At 39.4% G+C, this 26351-nt stretch overlaps 1 protein-coding gene across 31 annotated transcripts in view; it reads right to left on the bottom strand.

Annotated features, from left to right (window-relative positions):
• LOC121510735 (ankyrin-3-like) overlaps nucleotides 1–26351 on the bottom strand; it is a 221904-nt gene that overhangs the window by 96968 nt on the left and 98585 nt on the right. For 28 of the 31 annotated variants that reach the window (XR_005991985.1, XR_005991971.1, XR_005991982.1 and 25 more), the window contains exons 2-4: nucleotides 7990–8091; nucleotides 5414–5512; nucleotides 1439–1537 (exon numbers count right to left, since the gene is read on the bottom strand). Coding sequence is in view for 7 of the 31 variants with exons in the window: in XM_041788925.1 (XP_041644859.1) it covers nucleotides 1439–1537; nucleotides 5414–5512; nucleotides 7990–8091 (300 nt within the window). In the remaining 24 variants the exon portion in view is untranslated. Of the gene's footprint in view, nucleotides 1–1438; nucleotides 1538–5413; nucleotides 5513–7989; nucleotides 8092–8239; nucleotides 8390–21986; nucleotides 22364–22635; nucleotides 22771–26351 lie in introns of those variants that run through there. The other 3 variants (XM_041788926.1, XM_041788927.1, XM_041788928.1) reach the window with 3 other exon arrangements.

Here is a 26351-nt window from a genome sequence, read left to right on the forward strand (position 1 = left end):
GATTAGATTTTGGGAGTGATCCAGATCACTGTCTGGATCCAGGAATTTTTTTAAAGGATTCTTTACTATTAGGAGATAGGGCTAATGGTGGAGGTCTGTGCTCTCTGAGTGCTTTTCTAGTTTTGTAATGTATGTTTTGTTACGCATCATTTCATAGCATATCGTTTTGTAACATCTTATTTCATAATGTATGTGTATCAAATCATTTGTTTCATATCACATCATATATCATATCATATTACATCCTATCGTATAATAGGTTGTTTTGAGAAAAAAATTAAACCCTATGTTGCTACCAAAGGGGCAGTTCAATTAAAGAAGTTGCTAAGAATTGCATACTAGGCCATCTGTTCAAGATTATATGAATCTGAAAGCTCTCTACCTTCATGACTATCTATGCAGACTAATTAATGAATGATCTCTTCCACTGACCCCCTTTTATTTTCTATCTATACTTATTTTATTTCAAATATTAATTCATTTACATGATCACTATTTACCTGTTCAGTCTGACAGTCGATGGGAACTGTGTTCTTAATGTAAACTGTGCTTTGTTTGAATTTATAATAAAGAATATTACAGAAAAAGCTAGATGAGGTGGCGTAAAGGCATTTGTGTACAGTCTGACCCACAGACTGTAAAATACAAGGCCGACCCCTTCTAACCTTGTAGTCACCATAATAAAGTTTTGTGCACTGCAAGGCACTCACATTTCAGAAAAAAATGCTCATGAAAATATGATCCTGAAACAGCTGCAAAGAGAGACTCTTCTCGTGTGAATGTGTGTAAACATGATTAACACTGACTGTGGGTTGTAGACAGTTAAGTTGGCCTTCTGTGTTCAAACCAGTGTGTGTTGGTGTAGGAGAATGAGACATGCAGTGTAAAAGCTCTTTGAGTGTTTCAAAAACTTGAAAAGATATGAATTGTGCAGATTTGTCAAGGATTTTGTTTATTTTATGACTAAGAATCGCATAATTTGAATAAACAGATGGTGTATTCTTATAGTGTCAATGAAATAGACAAAATTGAGAGTGCAACCAAGACAAGAAAATCTCATTGAGAGTGGAAATAATTTAAAATCTGTGAGTGTGCTGCTGAATCTTATTTCCTGTTTCAGGGCTTGAAAAGAACAAAAGGAAAGCTCCGTGCTTGAAATCTTTCCTGTCACCTTGATCTGAGAGAGTTAAACGTAAAATGCAAGGACAGCAGCTTCCTTCAGTGGCTGAGCCCTAGTTGGCACAAAGCCAAATAGTGTCAATGAGGATCTTACCTCTGAGAGTTTCCCTCAATGTGATACAGTATCATCCGCTCTACTGCGTGCATCTCAGCAGTCATTAACATTACAATGAAGTTGTTAAACCTTACATTTACTGTAAATCAAAAGGACCTGATGTACACTTTTTACATTCTTTGTATGTGTGTGTTGATAACCCACCTGTGATTGTGCGTTGACATTGGCTCCATTATTGACCAGCTCTTTGACAACTTCCGTTTGGCCAGCAAGTGAGGCTATGTGCAGAGCAGTGTTTCCTTTCTGGATTACATGAAACAAGCAGAAGAATGTGCGTTAAGCTCTGCTCCACCTGTCCCACTGTATCATTGTGTGTGACGAATGTATCCATGTCAGTATTAATGTGCCCCAGAGAAACCCCTCAAGCCAACCACACTTCAGGCGTTCTAACTCTGGCATCCCCCTGCCTGCTCTGCCAACAATGTGTCACTTCCGAGAGCCTGCGTCGTACACATAAACGAGTCCCAGCTGAGCCCTGGCTGTAAATAAAACTACAGGAGGCTTTTTATGAAGCTGAAAAGGTCCTTGTGCGGGTAGAGTTGACCCCAAGCTTTGCTCCTGGCTGCATGATACTGAGCTCTGATGTTCACAAGAAGGGCTGTTACGCAACAGTGATCATCCATTACATGTAGCATAAACTGTAGCTGGGATGTCTGAAAGGCATTCTTTCTGAGGCACAGTGCAGATTCATAAAAATGCAGAAGACTGTTTGCTACATAAAAATGAGTTTGTGTGCCTTCTCTCAGTAACTTTTAGGCATGTTTGTGCAAAAACTGAGGCTGAAGTAAGGAGCACATGTAGGAAGTAAGCCACCTGAGAGCACTATCATGCGGGGAGGTGGATTGACACAACCCCAGACATGCTCTGGATGCCCTTGCATGTTACCAGGGGGATGTGAAAAATAAGGTGTTGAAAAAATAACAAAGTCCACACCTTTAGGGTGAAGGAGGGGATGGATATAGTGAGTAAGCACAGTCAAGGGTAGTCATTCTCAACTAGTGTGTCCTGAAGCAGTTTCCAGCGGGTCATGAAGATGTGCCAAAAAAAAAATGTGAAAAAACTCTATGATGTACCAAAAAAACTAAGTGGACATACAGCACATCCATACATTTTGCCGAGCAAGTTTTGGTAATTTTCTCCAGATTTCACCTTATCTTTTCCCCTTTCAACAGATAAAAAAGACTTTTTTCCAAGATGATCAGTATTTTCTTCAAAAATAACAAAATTTCCATGCCGTCTTAAGAAAGAGGAGTAGAGTCAAATGTATGGCCCATCTGTCACGTTGTACCTGTCTCCATGTTCAAACACGTTTTGTTCTTTTTAGGGTTCAATCTGTAATAGATTTAAGAGGTTGAACATTTTCAAACACAAGGAGGTGGTGGTGGGTCCTGATGCAGGAGAGAAGCCCTGGCCTAGGGTACTGTCTGGGTGGGTGGTAGGGGTGCTGTGAGCCCCTGGTCTTGCTGTTGATGTCCCAAGGGCCCAAAAAACACTGGTGGTCTCCCAGGGGTGAAAAGGCCCGGACAAAAAGAGATGCAATTGAGCTCGACTTTGGCTGCCGAGCAACACACAGGTGTGTTGACATGTGTCAAGCTTGACTCTGGCCCTCTTGACCCCCTCCCCAGACCTAGGTTGTGGTACATCAGGCCCCTTGGTGAATACTTAGCACCCTACATGCCTGAAACGTATGCACTTGACTGTATGTTGTAACAAAGCCTGGCAGCATTTATTAATATTTTTTCATTATTTAGATTTCCACACTATTCTAACAGCTCAGGGATATCTTTGTTCTTTATTTGAATAAGGGGATGGAAATATGTTTTTTTAATAACAAAATCAATTGCAAAAATAATCGACTGATTATTAAGATAACCAGTCAAATGTTTAAAACAGTACTTGAGATGAAGCTCTACTATGCTGTATTAAAGGTCACCTATGGCCTCTTGTAAATTCACATACAATTACAATAGGTTACCACACTTTTATTTATTTATTGATTTAATTTTATCCCCAGCAAAAAACCCTAGCTTCTGTTGAGACGAGCATCAAGTCACCTTTATATTATTAATTAACAAGTAAAATACGTGAAAGTCTGCGTTTTTATCTCTGAACTAGACTAGCCTCCAAACTAGCCCGGAGACTAGACTAGCTGACTACCTGACTAGCAATTTACTATATAAACTTGCCAGCATTTGATGACATTTTCCCTAGATTTCCTTGAATTTTCAGCAGCAAAATCTGCTCTATGTTACCAGAAAAGCAACCTGTCTGCAAACAGTTCACCTATGCTGTATTCGCCAGGCAGGCCAAAGTGACCTGAGTCACACTGCTTTAAATCAGATCTGATATTTCCATGTCTGTCTGAAACAGCCCAAGTCAGACTGAAATCTGATCTTTCCACATCAAAATTAGACCACTTTCAAATATAAATCATTTAAAGGGAATGGAGGAGTCTGATAAAGTCAGCATTTTGACAAGTAATGCGAACAAAGATAAACCAAAATGATCAGATCTGAGAAAAAATAAATAGTGAGCATTAAGGCTTGAAGTTAACAAAGGCTTTAAGATTCAGGTCTGTCCTGCTAGTAGCAGCTAATGTAGCCGTAGGTGCTAGTCTCAAATTGAGGCTGATGAGATACATTTCTTCACCTCATACTTCCTTTCTTATTACCTCTGCCAAGGAGGTTATGTGATCGGCAGGGTTTCTTTGTTAGTTTGCTTGTTAGAAACATAACTAAAAAGGGTAAAGATGGATTTTGATGAAATTTTCAGGAAATGTCAGAAATGGCATAAGGAAGATCTGATTAGATTTTGGTAGTAATTAGGATCACCGTCTGGATCTAGGAATTTTTTAAATGATTCTGTACTATTGGGAAATAGGGCTAATGGTGGAGGCCTGCACTCTCCGAGTGCTTTTCTAGTTCTAACCTGAATTTCTTAACCCAGACCACTGCTTTCACAAAAATCAAATTACTTATTAAACTAGGAAACTTGTGGTATTCACATTTAAAAGCCAGCAGTGACTAAAGCATGAGAAATTACACAGGAGGATACAGCTGTGCAGAATTGTTCACAACTTTGGCCAAAACCTGAACAGCATACAATAAACATTTCCATTGAATAAAATAAGGCAGAAGCTAAAGCATAAGGGTGTAAGTAGTAGCAAAAATGCAGATATGATTGCATCACAAACACAATGACAGCTTAGAAAACTGTCCAACAATTTTCCCTGACTGACAGCAAAATGAACCCTGAGCTTTAAATAAACATCTCTCTGACAGGCTCTGTGTTGTGAGCTTTAAAAGTGTTGCATTTTTAAAGTGCTGCTAAAAGGCTAATGAACAGATGAAACTTAGGCTTATAACACCAAAACAGGCTAAAATTTAACCCTTAGTGATTAAATCTAGAAATTATTGATAGCACCACCTTCCTGATTCCCTCCATCAGCTATAAATAAAAAAAATATATCAAAATTGGGATGCAAGAGTGGATTCCCAAGATCTCAAACTAATCCCCAAACACCCTCCAGGTCACGGCAGAGAGAGGCTTTAATTGGGGAGATTTATTCCTTGATGTTGAATTTTTCATCGTGCCCCATGTTTATGTCTGCAGAAGGCTTGAGGCCTGTGGCACAGAGGCTGAACCAGACAACTAAATGGGAGTGAACGCCTTCTGGGGACAAATCTGAATATTTTTTTTTACTGGCTTTTCCTTTCAACTTTACAATCAGTAAAGATGCTCCAAAGAAAAAGACACTCCCCTGATGTATGAGAAAAACAGGAGATGAATTAAAGCACTAGTACTGCTACTGATCTGGCCTTCCTTCTTCTTTCTTACAAAAACCTACAACAAAACACCCTACTGTAATTAAACTGAACTCCTCTTGCCTCTCTCTGACATACATTTCTTTCTCTTGCTTATTTCTCTCTCTTTTCCCAGCAGCAATCCCCTCAGCTATCATTAAATATTGATCCAATAACAAGCCCCAACAAAGGCTGCACACTTGCAGCAGTGCTACTGTAGCTGCATGCTGTTTAATCCTACAGCGCAGCCATGTTTGTGTGCAGGATCCAAATATAGTCCAACTGAGCCATGATAGGTGACGGGGGCGGGTCTTACCTTTGTAGCTGCATCCACAGCAGCTTCGAGCTTCAGCAGCTCAGCAACAACCTCAACGTGCCCCTCCTTGGAGGCTAGATGGAGAGCGTTTAGACCATTCTGAGGAGGAAACAGAAACAGTGCAGTTGTATCTTATACATGAAGATATATCGTGGGTTAATGTTTCATAGTGTTAAATGAAGGAGTTAAATGTATTAAATATTCAACATGGAGGATGATATTGCTTGTTACAGCATTATGCTGTAAGTGAGTTTATAAGTGTAAAAATAAATGCAATAATAATCTTTTCTATTTTGCATAAAGCAATAAAAATACACATTTTTAAGTTTAAGATATATACACGATATATGTCACATCAATCTGGGCAACAACCCATAGATGGTGTGTGGGTAGGGCAGGGCCTTGGTAGCTGATAGAGTGCCCCACCCGCTTTTGGTGGAGGCAGTGTGATGGTGTGGAGCGGTATCTCCCTCACTAGAAAAACGAGGCTTGTCATCATTGGAGGCTGTCTCTATTAGGGCTGAGCAATTTGGGAAAATAATTTAATTGCAATATTTTTCCCCCCAATATTGCAGTTGCGATATGATATGAAATTTTTTCTTGAGCTCCTGATCTTATGTTTTTTTTGCAAAAAACACAAGCAATAAAGCATTCTATAACTAACACGATATTAGATAAAACCAGGGCTGAAAATTTTCAAAAAATATCTAATTGTGATTATATTGACTTGTAGTGCAAATTGAAAAGGTACTGCTGTATTGAAGGGAGTCATAATTTTTATGTCATTCTCATATTTAGTAAGAAAAATGTACAAAAAGTAGAATTTTTGTTGACTATTCTGAAAAAACTGCCACATGGATGATTACATGACAATAATTTTGAACATCTCTGCAGCAAAAAAATTTCAAAGTTGGTTAAATAATTATTGCACCTTCTGTGATTTGTAAATTGCACCAGGCCATATTGCAATTTGATCTAATTTTCGAATAATTGCTCAGCCCTAATCTCAATGCAGAGAGCTATTGAGATGAGATTCTGCAGCCAGTGGTGATCATCTATCTCCACACTTTGGCACCAACTCTGTCCTCCAAGATTACAAGGCTCGCTCCCACAGGGCAGGGTTTATCAGAGACTACCTCCAGAATTTGGGAGTGGAGAGGATGAAATGGCCTGCCAGCAGTCCTGACCTCAACCCCAGTGAACACTTGTGGGATCAGTTTGGGTGTGCTGTTCATGCTAGAGTGACCAACACAACTAAATTGGCTGACTTGTGACAAATACTGGTTGAAGAATGAGATGCCATCACACAGCAGTGTGTGACCAGGCTGGTGACCAGCATGAGGGGGAGGTGCCAGGCTGTTGTGGCTGTGTATGGTTCTTCCACATGCTACTGAGGCTCCTGTCATCCAATCCACCAAGCAAGATTCAAAGGCAAAACATGCTGAGTGGCACTGGCAGAGATTTGGCAAATTTTGCATGGATGCAACCCGAATACTCAGCTCTGCTGCTCATCCTACAAATGCATGTTCCTTACAAATGTGGCACCGTTTAAAAGAGAAATAAACAGGCATTCCAGCTGTGTAACATTTATTGCCAAGTAGCAGAAATAATCTACCAAACACATTTTCTCACTTTTTGCGCTGGGTTTAGATAACACAGGATACACAAGCATGTGTTGTTGTTCTCTATGACTTGAGCCAGCTGGTAAATTAAACTCTTGTTGAAGCTGGTCAGCAGAAGAGCAAAGGTTTTCAGTGTGATTCTTTGCTCTCCTTTAATAAAGCAATGTTGTCCACCGCTAATAAAACTGCCACAATAGCTGCAATCATGATAATTCCTTTTCCAGCTTCCATTGTTAACAGGCCTGCAGTGGCTTCAATGCCTCTTTTTTGATGCTGATTGGTCGGACCATTCTTTGCCATTTTAACTTGAAGCTCTACAGGATGGTCTGCCTGATGACAGGCATAGAATCTGGTCATTCCATCTGCCTAGCAAGGTTACAAAATTTCACTCAAGAAACAAAATTCCTAAATACAGAACAATAAGTTTCAAAAATCATGGAAAATAAGGCAGTTATCTCTGCTCTGGGATACCAAAACCAAACCCACTCATGGGTAAGATAAGCCTTTCCTCAACTATCAAACACTGCACTCCTTTCCTCAGAAATGTCTTTTATTTTCTGGTATCCAGGGAGGATGCACCTGCAAAATGAAGACACTGCCAGCTGCAGACTGCAATGTGGAATCTTATAGCTCATAATCAAGTGGGGAAAAGAAGATGATAAAGGGCTTTGTGTTTCTTTTCTACATCACTGTGGGAGGGTGGGACTCTGTAAAGGAACTCGGAAGCATCATGGAGCCCTGCATTTAGCCCTGCTCGAAATAACCTGAACCTAAAAGTGATGCAACACTTTAAAACAGTCTAAATCCATTTAGTTAGGTATAGTTCTTAGTCTTTTCACATTTCAAGCAACCTAGATTGTGTGTGTGGAGTCCAGTTGTTGATTTTGCTTTGCAAAGACCTTAAGAAAAAAAGGGAGTTTTTTACCTTTTCAGTAACAGCGTCAAAAAACGTACCTGATTGCAAATGTTGATCTCAACCCCAGACTTGAGGTAGTCAAGGACCTTTTCAAGGTTTCCTGCACGGGCTGCTCGCAGATAACTGGCATTACTGTCAGACTGTAGAGAAGGGAAAACAGAGAGAAAGAGAGGGGTAAGTATGTCATTTCACAATCAGAGAGCATGCTTATCTACAATATTATGAACCTGTTATTTTCAGGTATTTAGGAGAGCAGGAGCACATGCATGTGCTGAAATGCTAATGTACCAGGTAGAACTCTGTCATAGTTCATCAAAAATCCTCAAACATCTGAACAGAGGGAAAAACAAAGCCCAAATCCACACATATAGAAGATCCATAATCCTGTTAGAACAAATATGAAGTCCAATGAAGGCTAAACATCTCCAAAAGTGAATCCATGAGAAAGCTAACACCGCAGAGTATCACCCTAACAGTTCACGTCATCCTCCGTCATCCATTCGATCCCTGCGGACCCCTACTCCAGTTTTTGTAACATCCAAACGTCTCTGAGTCCCAAATGTAGGAAGTTCAGTGACCGGGTGGTCTTTCCAGCCGCCACAGAGACCTCCTCTCCTGCACAAACATCTCCTCTGAATACAGCAGCGATGTCGCTGTGCTACAAGGAGCAGAGCATTCTCTATTCTGCTTGGCTGTCCTTTACATCGCTACAGAAATAGGGCTTTGCACACTAAAATAAAATGATGAGGCAAGCATGTTTTTGCCCCTATAATAAATGCAGTGTGTATGTGTGTGCACATGTGAGAAAGGAGGAGAAAGAAAAGAGGAGAAGGAGGGGGGGATTGACAGAAGGATGGGACAAAGAAAAAGAGATGGTTTCTTCGATGTGTTCATTTAAGCTCCTAGGACATTTGGTTTGACATAAAATGACACAAAGCAAACTCTGCACATTTTGTTTTTGCTTCTTCGCGGCAGTGTATTTTGTAAAATCAGCACTGGAGCAGCTGAGAGTGGGAAACTGTGATACGCTGCTTGTAATAGCGGCTCAAAAACTAAATTCCCCTGAATTATCAAAAGCCCAGACCTGCTATTTTTAGCCTCATGTCCGGAGACTCTTAGGATAAACTCAGCAGGGCAAAAACGCTACGAGCACTTATCTAACATTGTCCTCTACACCTCCCCCTCACCATGTTTTTCCAGAAATAACTCTGACGAACATGGAAATGTGAGACATCCAGAGTCAGATTGTTTTTAAGATAAGCACTTAAAGGAAAATATTTGTGTCTGTGTGTGCTCATAAAGCATGTTTAGTCAAACAAAGTAATGTGCAGATAAGGCAGTGTTGCTGGAAACCAAGTCATTTCCTGAATACAAGAGACCATTAAGCTTCAGATCATATCTCTGCAGACAATCAGCCAGCATCTAGAAAAGTCTTATTCCTTTCCTAAATCCCCCACCCCCCCCAAACCCCCTGAGAGCAGTTTGACAGCACTAAGCTGCTAATGATGTTTCTGTTCTAGTGGCCTTGAGAAAAAGACATGATACAACAGAGTGTGTCACTGGCACAGAGCCTGAACAAGCACAAAGATGAGCCACGAGTACAACAGTAACATGTAATGTACAGTACCTACCCTTAAAATGTGCAAACTGAAAAGGGCTGGAAGTTTTAAAGAGGCACCATAAAAGCTTAAGATAATTCATGAAGAATGAGGATTTGCAAGCACTCAAATAAGAGTAACAGCTGCCAAAGAATCCATCATTGCACTGTACAGTAAATTACAGCGTTGACTCCTGCAGACTTGTAAACACTGAACTCAGTGGCCCAAATCTCTTGAAACAACAATACAAAATGTTTGCATTAGTGCGGTGTGGAAATCTGACTAAACCAATTTACCTTTGCCTGGTGTGTTTATATGGTTATGGAATTAGTTGAGTTTTCTTGCGTACTAGCTTATGTTTTCATACTTTAATTCTGGATATCACCAACAGAAAAAAAGTATTTCTTAATTTCTACCCACTGGAATGAAAAAATGCCAAAGAACTGGTGATAAGCAAATATAAATATAATCATTATAGTAAAATAAAATCCAAATAATACAACAAAACACATGACACAGACTTCTTTAATCCTTCTACTGTTAAGGCAAATTAATGTGTACAGCAGGGAGTTCAAGACAAATTTCCCCAAATGAATATAGGATAATGCTCCCACACATCAAAAGGAGCCAGTTGAGGTGGTTCAGGCATCTGTTCAGGATGCCTCCTGGACACCTCCCTTTGGAGGTTTTCTGGGCATGCCTGGCTGGAAGAAGACCTACTTGAAGACCCAGAATGCACTGGAGGGATTATATACAGTGACCCAGCCCAGCAAACATGCGATAACAAGATCAATGAAATATGAAACAATGAAAACTGTGCTGAATGAAGTGCATGGTATAAAGTGCTATTTCATGTGCAAGTAGTTTTTTTTTCTAAGATTTGTTTCTGGGCTTTTCATGCCTTAATTCTATAGAGGAGGACAGTGGATAGAGTTGGAAACGGGAGAGAGTTTGGGGAGAGACATGCGGCAAAGGCCCACAGGCCGGATTTTGAAACCCAGGCCAACCACGTACATGGGTTGCGCCTTAGACCACTAGACTATCTGTGCGCCCCACAAGGCGTAGTTTTGATACGTGTGCTGCAGACAGAGGTCAAGAAAAACAACTTACTTGGTATCAAAATGTGTCCTGCTGTTTCCCATCACACCATATCTTACTGTAAAGTGTCTTACTGTATCATAGTGTATTGTAGGATATCATATCATATCTTAGTATACCATATTGTATCTTATCATGTCTTAGCGTATGGTATAGTACTGTAACATACCGACCATACTGTATCCTATCACGTGGATCATATTATATATTGTATCATTTCCTGCTTTATGTTATCATATCATACATTATCACATCTTACTATACCTTATTATATCGTATTGTGTCTTATTACCCGAAATGACTGCATTGTTCTGTATCTAACTGTACCTCACAATACTTAACGTTAGGGCTGAGGATTGAAATCCAGTACTGACATAGTACCAGTACCAACATAGCCGAATTAAAACACGGATATCAATGCTTCATTTCATTTCATTGATGACACATTTTTCTTGAGCTTATTACTTAAAAAAGTTGCACTGGTTTCTTTTTCTTATCCAGTGCTCTAGTGGCACCTTTAAAAGATATTTCTGTTAATCAGCTTTTATTCTCCTGCCAACCTTCAATAATATAATAATAATAATAATAATAATACATTTTATTTATAGAGCGCTTTTCAAGAACTCAAAGACACTGTACAAAAATAATAAAATGCATTGCATGAAAAGCCAAAACAGGACAATATCACGATCAAACAAACAAACAAACAAACAAACATGCAGTCAAAGTGACAAGACAACAACAATCAAACATTAAAAGCCAGTTTAAAAAGGTGAGTTTTGAGCAGTGATTTGAATGTGGATGAGTCTGTACAGTCTTGGATATGTTTAGGGAGTGAGTTCCAGAGGGAGGGGGTGGCTATGGAGAAGGCTCTGTCCCCCCAAGTTCAACAATACACTTTGTTTCTGTCAAAAGCAATTCCGATTCAGGCGTGCTTAGGTGCTTGCATTGTATAAAAAGTATTGATTTAGCACAAGTATCAGAAAAAAACCTAATGAAACCTAAGCATACTATGGTAGCATTTTGCAAATTACTGTACTGATGTTATTTTTTGTAGCACATAGTAAGGTATAGTATGGAAACGGCTGGTATTGGCAGCATGCTTGGCTACATCAAATTATTATTAGAGAGTTATCAAATTATTATTAGCCTATTATTTCCAGATATATAGGAGAGCAAAAGCAAATGCAGGTGCTGCACTGTGCCAGATAGAACTCTGTCGATTCATTAGATATCATCAAAAACCTCAACAGGGGGAAACCAGCCACCATATCCAAACAGGCAGATGCATAGTCCTTTTAGAATTTATTTCAGTAGAAACTATGGTACAATATGATACGGTATGGTGGGAAGTGTATTGCCACCAGTTTCTCATGGTGAACAACTATCCTTCATGATGTACTGTTGTAAACACTCTGTGTCACTGTCACACAAGTAAGAACCTTGTATTTTTCTATTATACCACTACAATATAGCTACCATTGACCAGTGGTCTCCTGGGAGTGAAAACAAAATCTTTGTCATGAGAAAAAGTGTCAACAAGATAGCTTGTGGCATACTATTTCTTTATTATATGACACACTTGCATAACTTCCCTTTCTTTGCCTTATTGATCTGCTTTTGTATCTTATGACGATTAATATTGGCTGTTATAATTTTGGCTTTTATAGATGGATTTTCTTAAAAGTCATACTATATTGTTGTTTCAATAAATCTCATATGGCATTAAAATGAGCTTAAGAGTTGTATGAAGTTATCTCAGCTTTTGTGTGTTGATTTTTTCCATATAGAGGTATCATTACGCCAAGTCACTGTGTAATTTTTATCACGTCTAAATTTCCTTGACATAGCTTGCTGTATTTTTGCTCTCTGGTGGAACATTTGGGTCAAAATGTATTCTTTTAAATTGTGCACTAAAAGGACTTGAATTGACTTTCTGCCCTACTTAGAGCCTCACTTCAACATGATCTTAGAATCTAACTTTAGAACATCACCATCCAACGTCACTCCACCATCAATTATTCTAGTCAAAGTTTTCCCACAAAATGAAATAAATATGCAGCATGTGCTTCCGAGTCTGCACGCTGGTACATCAAAACAGTTGTCCTGTCTCTTACATAACCGACATGTGTCCCTTTTGTGCGCCAAGCTGTGGAGAGCATGACTTGGTGACTGTTGACTCTCAGAGCTTTGTTGTCACAAAATGTTAGACTTGTCAGCTCTAAAACCTCGGACATGGAAATATACTGATCACAGGCAGCGGACATGACAACAACCCAGTGATTTACACCATTTAATACCATGTAAGAAAAAGATAATGCCCTGAACATTAGCAATGAAACATTAGCACTATTCCTGAAGGTATGTGCTTGTAAAATTTGCAAATTTCTTCAGAGTTTACCATTTTTAAATATCATGCAGCTCTCTTTGCTTCTCCCTCTGCTCAAGCTTAAGTGCCAACAGATTAAGTAGTCTTCATCCATAAGTCACTCTTCATCGCTCTCGCTGGTTTATCCCTTAACGCCTGCTGTGAACAACAGTGACCAACATGTCCGAGCCTCCACCCACATCACATCTACATCCAGCATGAGGGAACTTCAAGTCTTTGTGAATGAAGCATTACATGGGACAGGGTGAGAGATTAGTAAGAGAAATATCGTTAAGCCTCCACAGATCAGAGGTTCAAAGAAAATGGGTCCATTAAAGACTAGGTTAAGCCTGAAGGAAAGCATTAATCTAATGTAGGATTGGAGAGAGAGGATGAGAGAGACACACGGAGGGAAAATCCTGAAACACAAGTGAAAACCGGAAAAGCTCAGAATCATACCACTCCCAATTACATAGTTAAAAAGTTAAGAATATAGCTAATTTACAGGGAAGTGGCTGTCTGGGCTCTGATTAAGAATGCCCTCTGGTATGCACATGCTCCATAAAAGGAAAAACTATAACAGTGAAGTCTCAGTAGTGGAGTTATAGAACCTCGACTTCTTTCAAAGGCATACCTTTATGGATGACCTGCCTATTTAGGCTTGAAGGTAAATCCTCTAACAGCTGGAAGGATATTTTTAAAGTGACATTGGTATTTAAAACTTTAAATACACCCTTAAGACTTCCTCTAGAGGTGTAGAGATGTAATGCTGGAGGCAGATATGAAATTTACAATTCAGAAAAGGTTTTTTCTTGATGTGGTGAAAGTTATTCAAGTTATTCAACTGTTATGAGATGCATTATTTTATATGCATATTGGCATTGACAGTTACTAACTTAGAAAGTGAATCATTGGTATAACTATGAACATTTCTGACAATATGTACAACTAATAATTTGGCAATAAAAATCTGCATATAACAGCTGTAAATACTGGTCATACAAAAACAAACACCTAAAGTTTAATGGTGTGTTCACACCAGAGTAAAATCATTCACACCAGTTATTTACAGGTAAAGTCAATGTAAAGACGCAAGGAGACACGTGTTGGCCTTGGGTGGTGCAAACATGGCAAATGTGTGGTAATTCGCTCCACGTTTAACCGTTCGCTTCATTTATTCATTTGCATGATTTAAAAATCTGAATTCAAGCTAATCACTCATGCTGCGATGGTCAGTCAGCATGGAGATCCTCTGGTGACGCATTTCATGTACGTCACTAGAGGATCTTGGAAGGACTAGTCTGGGAGGCAGGAGGTTCTTTGGACTGGAAAATAGAGGAGAAACTTGCGGGGTCGGTCTGTGGCTAGTAGGAGCTATACGACACAACGTGCCTGTTCGTGCACATTGTGTGGTATAACAGGCCAATCCAAACCTAGGTCAGCTGAAAACAAAAACACCCAAAAAAAAAAACAAAAAACAGAACAAGAAGTAACGACAACAACAACAACAACAAATGGAAAGAAATCTCAATCTAGTTTGCAAACCAGCCAATAAAATGAATCAAAAGTTCACTGGAAATTCTAACCTTGGTCTGAACACTGAAGATCACCTTTGGAAGTTCAAAAACAATTTTGTCAAAAATATTGTGCATTTTTTCACCTTCGAGAAAGACTCTGGTTCTATATCATTACATTACAATTCTACTATTTCAAGTATGCATTAAAAGTGACAACAAGAAGCATGTTGAACCACATACCATTAACCTTTTGTGGAGGGGTTCAGGTAGCCTAGTGGCTAGGCCACATCTCATAAACAGTAGTTGGTCGTCCAAGCAGGGAGCCTGAGTTTTAATTTGACATGTTGCTCCTTCCTCGCATTTCTTCTCCCATCTCTCTCCCTTAATTTCAACACCAGTGCATCCCAAAGTGTGGTCTGGGGCTAGGTGGGCAGTGAGAGGTAATTTAAAATAACTTAAAGTCATAGAAATAAAAAATAATAATCCAGTTTTAAGAGGTCATAAAATACTTGATAACTCATTATTTAAAGTTTCAGAATTAACAAAGCACAGCTGGAACTTTTAACTCACGCCACCTTCTTAACATTTATTTTGTCTGATGCACACAACCTGTGTCATGGTTTAACTGGTGTTGGATTAACTGGTGACACTGTTAAATATCCTTCTGTGCAGCTTGCTTCCAAATTTAAAGAATCTATCAGTATCTTCTGAGACATCAAGGCTTCTTGGAAGGGTTTGCTTGGCCACAAAGTAAATTTAATGAGAAAAATATTAGAACATTTAAGTGACTTTGCAGATGCCTTATAAAACAAAATAAATGACAGTGGCTCAATCATACTTTGTGACCCCACAAACAGCTTCCAAGAAAGTTCATGCATCTGAAAGCAAAGTGTTTGCATTGAAATTTCCAATTAATGAAACAAGATATGATAAATATAAAGTATAATCTGAGTCTTGTGTTATGGTTGAAGCTTGGGAGAGGCTGTCCTACACTATCCACTGTCCTATCCTCTCCAAATTAATGTCCAAAAAAGGCTTAAAAATTGAATGAAACAATTGGTAGACATAACTGAGGACTAGTATGATGAGTTGCATGACATTATGAAATAAAATAAAACTGAAATATCTTTATTTTTCTAGGATATGAAAAAGGATTTGAAAAAACAAAACACAGAGAAAATCAAACGAGATGAAATGTAAAATAAAGAAAGAAAATCTGTAGTCACATCACAAATATTATCACACTGCATGTTTGCTATAACTCAAAGTTTCTATGTCAACTTGCAATGTTTTGTAAAATACCTGTGCAAGCATATTGTTACTTCTGATGCCAAATAAATCCAAAAAGCATTCATTTTTATCACTAAAAATAATCTAAGGTCAACTGACAGCCAGCTCGAGTTCCATCTTAGTACATTAAAACAATTTGAAAGCAGGTTATTATACCCACGTCTCCATGGAGCAAGTGAGAAATATTTGAATACTGATTATAATTAATGTATGCTTTAACACAGCTGAACAATAAAGATGATTCTGATCCTCAAATTAATCCAACAGGACTTTGTTCTGATATCCCTCAAGAGAAAACTGATGAGAAAAGTATTAGGATTTGTTGTATAGCTACTGTATTGCCAAATAATGAAGCATAGGATGTTTTAGAGCTTGTAAAAACTGTATTGGTGCTGAGTATCTGATGCTAAAGGCTGAGCAGACAGGTTTCTGAGTGCCTCACATCTCTTTTATTCTACCAATGAAGACTTGTGATGTTTGGGGCTGCAGAACGTTTGTTTTCATTTGTGCTGAATCTGTACTTGGCACTTTTTCTCCCATGACATCAACGCCGTGGATTGAGGACATTTAGTCGTATAAAGAGTGATAACACCAAGCTGCCAGGCTGCGATGATGTCAGTTTGGCACTCTACACTGAGCGTGTAATAAAACAGAAACTCAGAATTGTCTCCATGTCTATTAATTCATAAATCAGTGCAAAAATAACTGCACACATTTAGACACTGCCCACTTCAATCAAATGTAGGCAGCAATGCAACACAGAAACACACACACACACACGTTGATGTCATTGGTTTAAGCTTTTGGTGAACTGAGTAAGCTTATAAGAATAGAGCCAGACCAGCAGCGGCTGTATTGTTTCACTTTATCCCCTTCTCTCCTGACAGCACAAAACACACAGTGCTCAACAGCTCTACCAGCACAAAGACAGGGGCATCCAGTGGCAGACCACAGCACCCAGCAGTGCCAAAGAGCCTCACCCTATCAACCACAACATCCCTTTCTCTTGTCTAAAAACGGTACAACTTCACCCAAATCGCCCGCTTGTTAACTCCTTCATAGTAGCCCAATTTCTCTCTTCCTTTCAAGGCTAAATTTAGCAAAGATATTGATAAATCCCTGCCCCCACTCCACCGTCACAAGCCCATGCTTGAAAATCATTATTAAGGCTTAAAGAGGTATCCATGCAAAGCTTGCTATCAACAGCAAAATTAATAGTAATCCATAAAAGAGTCTTTGCATGTACGAGAATTCTCAGATATCAAGTGTACAAGATGTTCATCTTCTTAGTATCCACTCTGACTGTAAATATTGAATGCTAATATCTAAAGCATCAACATTACTCTAAAACCACTTTCAATTGTATTAGTGATGCAAGTCCAAAGCACCATACATTTAGGAGAGCTACAAACAGGAGACAAGTGTTTCAATGCATCTTCTCCTAATAGCCACTTAGAGAAATGATTGTGGGAGGCAGTGAGTTCTTAAATGAATGAATGAGCATGTCAGTAAATCACTTCCTGGATCTGTAAGTGTTTCACGTCTTAATAAATTACAGTATTTGTATTTCTCACAGCACTGAACACAAAAAGACAGCTTTGCTGAGACAAAGCCTCTCATTACAGTATCCATTTGAAGTTTAGACCAGCTCTTATTCGGATGTGCATCAGTCTGAAAGTGTTTGTGACATTTTCCTTTTTTGGCCACAGGGGGCAGTAGATACATGCTATCAGGATACCTTTGACCATAAACTGTATAAATGGGCTTCGGCTCAGTGACCCTCTGAAGAGCCGTTTCAAATTCTAATGATGGCTGTCATCATATAGGAAAAGCCATGTTACACTAACTCTCAGTCAGTGTTTAAACAGGCATAGAGGCGAAGCTGAGGCGGGCTTTAAGCCCTCAGACAAGCAGATACAACACGCCTACCTGTCAATCTGCTACACAACGCCTTTAAAGGTGACATATCATACACTTTATTTACTTTGGACCCAGTCTGCCTGTTGACTAAATGAAACATCTGTAAAACAAATATAAGTATCACACAACAAAATCATCAGTTCAGCTTCCATGGTGTGAAATGTAACACTTTTTCTGACTTTATATAATTCTCACTGGTTCAGAGTTAAATTCACACTTTGGAAAGAGTGAAAATTTTAATTCTCTTGTCCTGTTAGTTTTCAGCACTCACAGTGTTGTTTTTCTACACATTCAAGTGCAATTTTATCATAGCAGTGTGTTATTTCCTTTTGCTCTGAGTGTAATTTTAAAGTATTTTGAATCTTAATTATTGACACAATGCAATGCACTTTTTATACTTGGTCAAAGTCAGATATGGCAAGGATAAAGCCAAATGACAAATGCAGAGCTACATGATGCTCATTGTTGAATATTGGCACACCACTTTTTACTGGAGACCATCCTCTGCCACAGGCAGCAAGTGACTAACACTCTGGATAACTTCACTCACGGCGTAGGAGTGTCTAACATCAAAAATAACTCCAATTGATGAGAAGAAGGAGCAAAGGACCTCCAGCATTGATCACTGTACAACAGACAACATTTAAACACATGAAAATACATCTAAACACATGTAACACAGATTTAAAATGAGTTATAATTACACTGCAGGAGTTGAAATCAACTCTGAATTATTTAACACTGAGAATTCAACACTCCAGTTTTGCTGTGCAGGCACCAGAGAAGGATTTTTGACCCTACATAAACCATCACTTAACAGTCTTTTTAAATAATCATGACTATTTATCAATAACTCTTAGCTGCATTAAAATCAAACTGATCAATTTAAAGCAACCAATTTAAGAGGTTTTCTGATTTCATATCTAAACCCCCTCCTACTTTTATCACACACTGGATTCAGCCCTCTGACCGCAACTGACACATACACACATTTGGAGATATAGAGACTACATGCAAAGGGAGAGCAGGTGAAACAACATGTTTCTTCATAAACCTCACAAGGAAACATGTGGCTTGTAATAACTTATAGCCTATTCCATTGAGTATTTCTACTTTGTTAAAAGTTACTTTGGGGCACCAGTTTAGTTCAGTGGGTAGAGCAGATGCCAAAAGCCTAAAAATCAATCTAAAAATATATATTTTTGATATGCAAGGTAAAACAAAAGCTCACCCTACTGAGCTGTCTGCCACTCACAGTGCTGCATCATGTGAGCTGGAAGTCTCGCCTCTAAAAGTGAAAGTACATCAGCTCCATCAGAGGCCCATAATGTGGCCAAAGCTTTAACGAGCAAGAGAAAAGATGCTGCTAATAGCGTGCATATACTCTCTTCAAACCTCTAATAGCGTCTGTCTCCAGCTTCACACACAGTGACCATTTCCCTGACTATTGTGATACTAGACTTTTACTGAAGGTAAGCTGAGAGTTTTGTTGGCATAACCTCCAATGTGACTAATGCACTCTTTTTTAGCTCTTATTTCATCTTTTCCAACTCCTAAAGGAAATGTGTGCCTGTTAGATGTGCAGTAGTCCACTTTGTCCACCAGTAAGAGACTCACTTTGTCATAGATATCCAGCTTGAAAGACCGCAGAATCAACATCATTCGAATCAAAGAAGTCAGCGATGGCAACATGCCTTGTATGGAATGAAGTCAGCAGGAACAGTCTTAAGCAGGGTTCAGACATGTTCTGTCTTTACAGAGTGTGGCTCCTCACATGAACAGCTCATACATAGATTCAAGCTTTAAAGTTATTTGATAGATGCATGACCAGAAGTTATCAGCCTAACAGAGGAGAGGCACTAAAACACCAACAATGCCAGCCCAGAAAGCAAACAAAGGTCAGAAAGTCAAGTGAGACCACAATCCAGGTCAAAGTCATTTATAGGTTTCTCTCCAAGAGTAACTGCTGCTTTAAGATACTTCAGAGTGAATTTATTTAACCACTTAAAATCAGCCATATGCCATATGCATTTCTGCTCAACCCATTTTTTACTTAGAGCCCCCCTATCTGTATCTAAGGGAAGCTAAGCCCCCCCAGGATGCACTTGGAAGTATTTACATCAATTTTATCTGTTTTCATTTATAAAATCCTGATGCAATAGGTTGATACACACTTGGTCTTGACAAACCACCTACGTATAAACTGCATTATTACAAAGGCATGTAGTGTCACTCTAAAAATGTAAAGGAAATATTGATTTTTTTTTAAATTTTCAAGTTTAAAAGTCATAAATGTGGAGGAAAAATATCTTTAATAGTGGCAAATTAACATGAACCAAATATTTTGAGATAATAAAGTTAAAAAAAGACAATTGCATGGAAAACCAAACATTCCAGATTAAGTCGTTTTCCTTGCATCCTTGATATACTTGGATATACCTCTGACTTTAGCCCTGAATTAAAACATTATCATTGCCATCTGAATGAAACATTTGAAATAGTCCTGTCCAGCCACTGTTTGCAGTAGGATTTCTCATAAATTTATGACTTTAAAACCTTAAAATTTTTAAGTTTCTAACGTCAAAACCTGCAACTTTTCAAACTGGGTAATTGTAATTCTTTTTGTCATGAGTTTGGTTTCTTGTAAATATACAGCTTTGTAATCTCAACAAGCTCTTTCTGGAAAACTCATCTGAAAAAATGAGTGGATCCTCTTTATGTTTTAATCTTTAAGGGTGGCCCTAATGACCCATCATACATTATGTTTTCAATCATAATTTTTGAAAATACTTGTACATATCTTCAGCAATCCTTCTAGGAACCCTAACCCTTGTCTGTAGGGATATCTCAGTCAAAGGAATAATAAAGGTGACAAGTGTGGTTGAGAATCATCGGAATTGATGTTTTTGTTTTATATTTGATTGCTGGAATGCAACCACTGGCGACCTTTAAGATTATAGTCATTATTTTAAAGGAACTTTGTGCCTTTTTTATAATCATGTCAATCTGTTGTCTTCTGGAGTTGTATGGCAGTCAGGTTTCAGTTCTCACATATATAACCTTTACTAATCAAATCTTTATTATCCGTTTTATCATTCAGCCTAAATCACTCTTTTACGGGATGCTTTTAAAGACTGACTTCATCTAAATCATCTTTTATGGTCTTATCCTGGTTTCATATGATATCACCAAGTGCCTGTTCTTATCCCTAAATATTAATGTGTTTTTAACAGGTTGTATGTAAGGTAGGAAGAATCTGCTTTATTTGTACCTTACTCACAACCTACAATTTCTTTTATCTGCTTCATTTTCTTTAAAGTTGATGCTTTGCAGAAATCACTTTTCAAAATAATGTAAAAATGTATGATTCCTATATTAGTTGGGTTAGGGTTAGGGTTACCCTAATAAGCAGGGCTTAGCAGATGGTTAGGTTAGCTTGTTATAAAAATATGAAACAGAAAGAAAAAGCTAGGCTGGCTCAGTCCAAAGGAAAGATACCCTTTGTAGTCAAACATCCATATATTTAATATCACCTTGTTTTCTAGTTTTAACAAATCACTTGTGGTAGTTTTCTGGAGCTCGCCGCTTCTTCATGTCTTTATCTTCAGATATCACCATTTTTCCTATGATAATGAGTTCATTTTGAAAGTTCTGACAAAATAACTGAAGCTAAATCATTATCCTAACAAAAAACCAACGCTGCTGTCCCCAGATAACAAGAAAAATAAGTCACAATTTCTAGGAAACAACCCAAAATCTGGGATGAAGAAGTGGGTGCTTGCCCTCTTTGGGCTACTTAAATAAAGGGGGTAAAAACTAATGAAGATGTTGATGCAACTCCTGAATTTCTTAATGAACTTTTTCCTTTAAAGGGTAAAACATCCAGCCTGCTAAATAATTCAAACACCTCTTTACAGACAAAATTAACATACATGTCCATCGGCAATTAACCAAGACACCACACTCCCTAATGTGTTGTTAAAAAACTCCTGCATGTTATTACCCTGCAGACACACTTTACATGTGATCCCAGCACATCTCACTTCCACTCTCCATTCACACCCAGTCGTAAAAATATGAGCAGGACTGCATTATTCTAGTCGCTATACACCCGGAAAAATACACAACACCCACCTCTGAGGCAGTCAGCAATCCCTCCACCAAATCACAGCACAAATCAAAGTTTCCAGACTGATAAAGTTCATTTGAAAATGTGAAAATATTGTAAATATCAGCCTACTCACTTGTGATAGGAAGACAGCACCTTCTTCCACAGCCATGTTCACTGTCTCTCCCTCTTTCTTTCCCTCCTCTGTGTAGGAGAGTGAAACCTGAGCTCTGAGTGGCCGGCAAGCCAACAACCAGTCATCTATTCAGTCCATCAGTCAGTCAGTCAGTTAACTCTGTCCTTATCTTCACCTCGAGGGCATGCATCCCACATGGAGGAAAGGGGAAGGTGCAATCGTCTCAGGTGACAAAAAAGAAAGCACAGCAGTAAATCCTAGAAGTGGCGGCAGCAGATACAACAGTTCCTTCCGCTGTCTGGACATCAGACGGAGAGATGTGGGGAGGAAAAAAAGGTAAGTAACGAGGGAGGATATATGAGAGTAGCGGGTGGAAAAAGGAAAGAAGAGGAAGAAGAGGTGTCTATCTTAAAGGTCTCCAGTGGTGGGTAAACAAAGCCGCAGCATCTCGCCGTCTTTCACGCTGCCGGAAGGACACGCACGCCAAATCCCCTCTGCTACGCTGCCTCTCACCCTCCCTGTCTCCTCTCTATCTCCCTATTTTTTTTTTTCTAATTGTGTCAACAAGAGTAAATCCCTGCTGCCTCACAGAAAGCTGGCCCCTGCCCCAGAAAGCACCTTTAAATCAGGGAGGAGGGTGCAGACTTACCATAATAGCTGAGGCTTCTCCCTCCCTCTCTGCATCCTTCCTTTTCTTCCTCACCTTCATTTACTCTCAGGGGGCGGTTAGGTGGATAGGTGGGAGGGGGAGTTTGTCAGTGTGATCTTGATATCCAAGGTTAAGGGACAGGGGGGCAGACTGAAAATAGCAGCTGAAACAAATACTTTAGCTAAAATGACATGACTGCGATGTGTCACCCCCCACCCTTCCTCTCTACTCTTGTTATCCCACCCCCTCTCCCTCCCACTCATTCTCTCTGGTTCCCTCTCCCTGCCTCCCTTGGTCTCTGCCAGCACGCTGCTCTTTATTGTCATCCTGCTTATCAGCTTTTTTCCACTAACAAAGACCAGCGTGAGTGTTGTGAATAAAATGTCCAGGCTTGGCTCACGCTCCCTGGTTACAAGAAATCAAACACGTGGAGAAGCGATTCTTCAAGTGTCTACGTTTGGAGACGGGGTTTACAACAACAAAAACACTAGACGCTATTTTTGGGGCCAGGGGGGAAAAAAAGAGGGGGCACCCCCAACATTCAACAGAGACACTTAAACAGAGGATTAAGGGGCTTTCACTTTGGTATTAGGGACACCCTCTGTCCTCCCAACTCTCACCCTCAGCAGACACGCCCCCCACTGCAGTCAGCTGAGCAGGAGGTGGGAATGAGGGGCTCAAGGCGACTGGGTCCTGCTCACACATCCTAGCTCCAAATCCACAGTTGAGCCCCAGCATATGAGAGCGACCATGTGTTTACTTCTCTTCTGGAAAATGTGCACGGAAAAAAAAAAGATCTGATAGTTATCAGTAAGCAGAGGTGAAGCGTAACATGCATAACTATCGCAACCAAGTTATATACTTGATATTGGGTTATTACACCTGTAGGTGGTAATGGATCAGATTATCTTATCTTTTTAGACCACCCACAACTGTAATATCCTGTTTTTACCTTGGGGGAAGCACAACCTTTCTCCACAGCAGAACAGCTCCACAAAAACTGAGGGTTAATGCTAAACCAGTGCTTCCCACCCCAGGGATCTGAACTCCCAAAGGGGACACAAAAATCAATCTGAGTGGTCATGAGATAATTAACTGGGCCAGAAAGAATTAAGAGATATACCAGGATGCAAAATGTGTGTTTTGCTCAGTGTTTTTTGTTTTTTGTTTTTTTGACAGACATTTCCAATCCATCTGATCCAGATTAGAACATCATATTACTCTGATACTCAGTACATTTACATGACGTTATAAAAAGTTAAATTATTGTGAGTAATTATCAAATCACTTGGAGTTGGACTAGCACATCTTGATTATTCAGTTGAAGACTGACTTGCTTGTGCATTTTTATACCTCAATTAGACCAGAACTGGAGTGGACGTTCTGCACATGCTCCAAAGCCTCTGCTCTTTGGCTTTTACCTAGAATTAGAACAGCATAAATGCCAAACACAGCAGGAGACTTCCTGTCGTGTTCCTTCAGTTATCACTATAAAATAGGGGGATAATAGAATTGTATTTGTGCCAAAGAAAAAAGTGCAGAGTGAGCTGCACAGTGGCACAGGGGTTAGCTCTGTTGCCTCAAGAAAGTTCCTGGTTCAAACCCCAGCCAGGGCATTTCTATGTGGAGTTTGCATATTCCTCCCTTGCATGTATGTGTTCTCTGCGGGTACTCCGGCTTTCTCCGACAGACCAAAAACATGCTTGTTAGGTAAATTGGTGACTACTGATTGCCCATAGGTGTGATTGTTGTTTGTTTGCCTGGTTGTTTGCTGTTACCCCGCCTCTCGCCCAATGACAGCGGGGCTAGGCTCCAACCTACGTGACCCAAAACAGTGGCGTGGCAAATGGATGGATAGAAATTAGTGTGTTCTTAAACTGCATGCTTCCTTTAGTATAATTTACTATAGTATACCTCATTGTGATACACAGCACTTACAGAATAGTGTTGTCCCAAATTGTGCAGTGCAGTTTTCCTGACAGGAAATGACAATAGTTTAACTGCAAGGGCAGAGCTGCATTTCTCCTTCATTATGAGACATTTATGAATGAAAAAAGAATGTTGGTTATCTATTGAGTAAATCCGCCTTATGAGATGCAGAGACAGAGTCCTAAATTCAAAACAAGAAAAAGTGTTGACAGGAAGGCCGTGGCAGAGTGGAGCTGAGTACCGCTGGTCTGAAGTTCCTATTAATAAGGGAGCCACGATACTGAGGTCAGTTTTGGTGATTGAGCTTGCAACCCAATGGCACCCTCCTAAAAGGCACATCCGGTTACAACTAAAAATTAAGAATTTATCAGCCTTTGACAACTTGAAGAATAGGCTATTTAAGATTCTATAAAACTTTTAAAAAAATATACGAAACATAGGAATGGTTACTTTTTAAATTAATAAAGATATTTCAGTGCAGAAATTCTAAATACTGTGTCTTTAGGGGGCTGTATCACCCATTAGCAAAAGGAGTAGTTCAACAATAGGGAGACTTGTTCAGGCAAGATCTTTCCAAAATTTTTGTCATAAAATTGATACCAAAGTAGACCATAAGTTCTATAAAACACGCTTCTCTTGGACAAGAATCTGAACCTCCTTGAGTGTTGTCAGCACCAAGAGTTTGCCAGAAAGAGAGCTGTATTTCAAAGACTCAAACTGTGCACCACACTCCTGAGCAATGTGAAACAACATGTGATGCTTGTGCGGTTAAGACACAGTGCATCCATACATTTTATTTTGACTTAACATTCCTGTAATAAGGATTAAAATTGGCTGTTTCTTCAACATCTTGACTTATGTATCCTGTCATCTTGAGATAAAAATGCTTCTTTTCCCATGATCAAGAGGTGATTTCTCAAGATTCTGAGATGTTAAATGGTTAGTATAAATTGTTTATCCCCTTAAGATTTCCAAAAGGTATGTCTACAGATAATTTTGAGGCTGTAAGACTGCAGGACAGACTGTTCACATTGAAAATAAAATCCTGCTGGTTGTTCTGTGGCAGCTTAAAAAGTTAGTCTTCACATGCAATTCAGAATCAATCAAAGCAGCACTCCACAACCTCAAAATCTTCAGTCCTGGCCAGAAATGTTCAATAAAAGCATGATTTTTTTGTCAATGGAAAAGCTGCTCTCAACAGATGTGCAAATAAATGTCACCAGCCGGAAAGCCCCTGCGATGTTGTTACGCTTCGCCTCTGCCTGCTGTATGATAATAACAAATAACAGCATCTCTCACATCAGGGCAGGGTTTTATTTTGTGGAAATGTTTCTTTTTATGCAGATCTGCCAATGAAATTATACGCACAAACCCACACAATCACAGGGATGGAACAAACGGTCACATGCAGCCATTCATGCCTCAGCCGCTGCCTCACATTCTGTCACTGTTCCAAAGGAATGGCACCAAAGCACTGTGGGTAATTTCCAGTGCTATCAACTTTCAGATGAGAGATAAAGAGAGAGAGGGAGCGAGTGTCCGAGAAACTGAATAGGAGAGAGAGAGAGAGAGAGAGACAGAGAGTGGTGGGAGCTGACAGAGGGAGTGACAGATGCTCTGTACCAGAAGAGACCAGCTCATCACGTGATTGGTGGATCAGAAGCTCCTCCATGCTGCATGCTGCAGCAAACAGCCCACCTTGGAAACAGCGGGGTTACCATGGTTACTGAGGAGGGTTACAATAGAAGGGGATGGAAGTCGAGCCTACTTGAAGAAAATTATCTCTT

The sequence above is a fragment of the Cheilinus undulatus genome, linkage group 6 (assembly GCF_018320785.1).
Source record: "Cheilinus undulatus linkage group 6, ASM1832078v1, whole genome shotgun sequence".
NCBI lineage: Eukaryota > Metazoa > Chordata > Actinopteri > Labriformes > Labridae > Cheilinus > Cheilinus undulatus.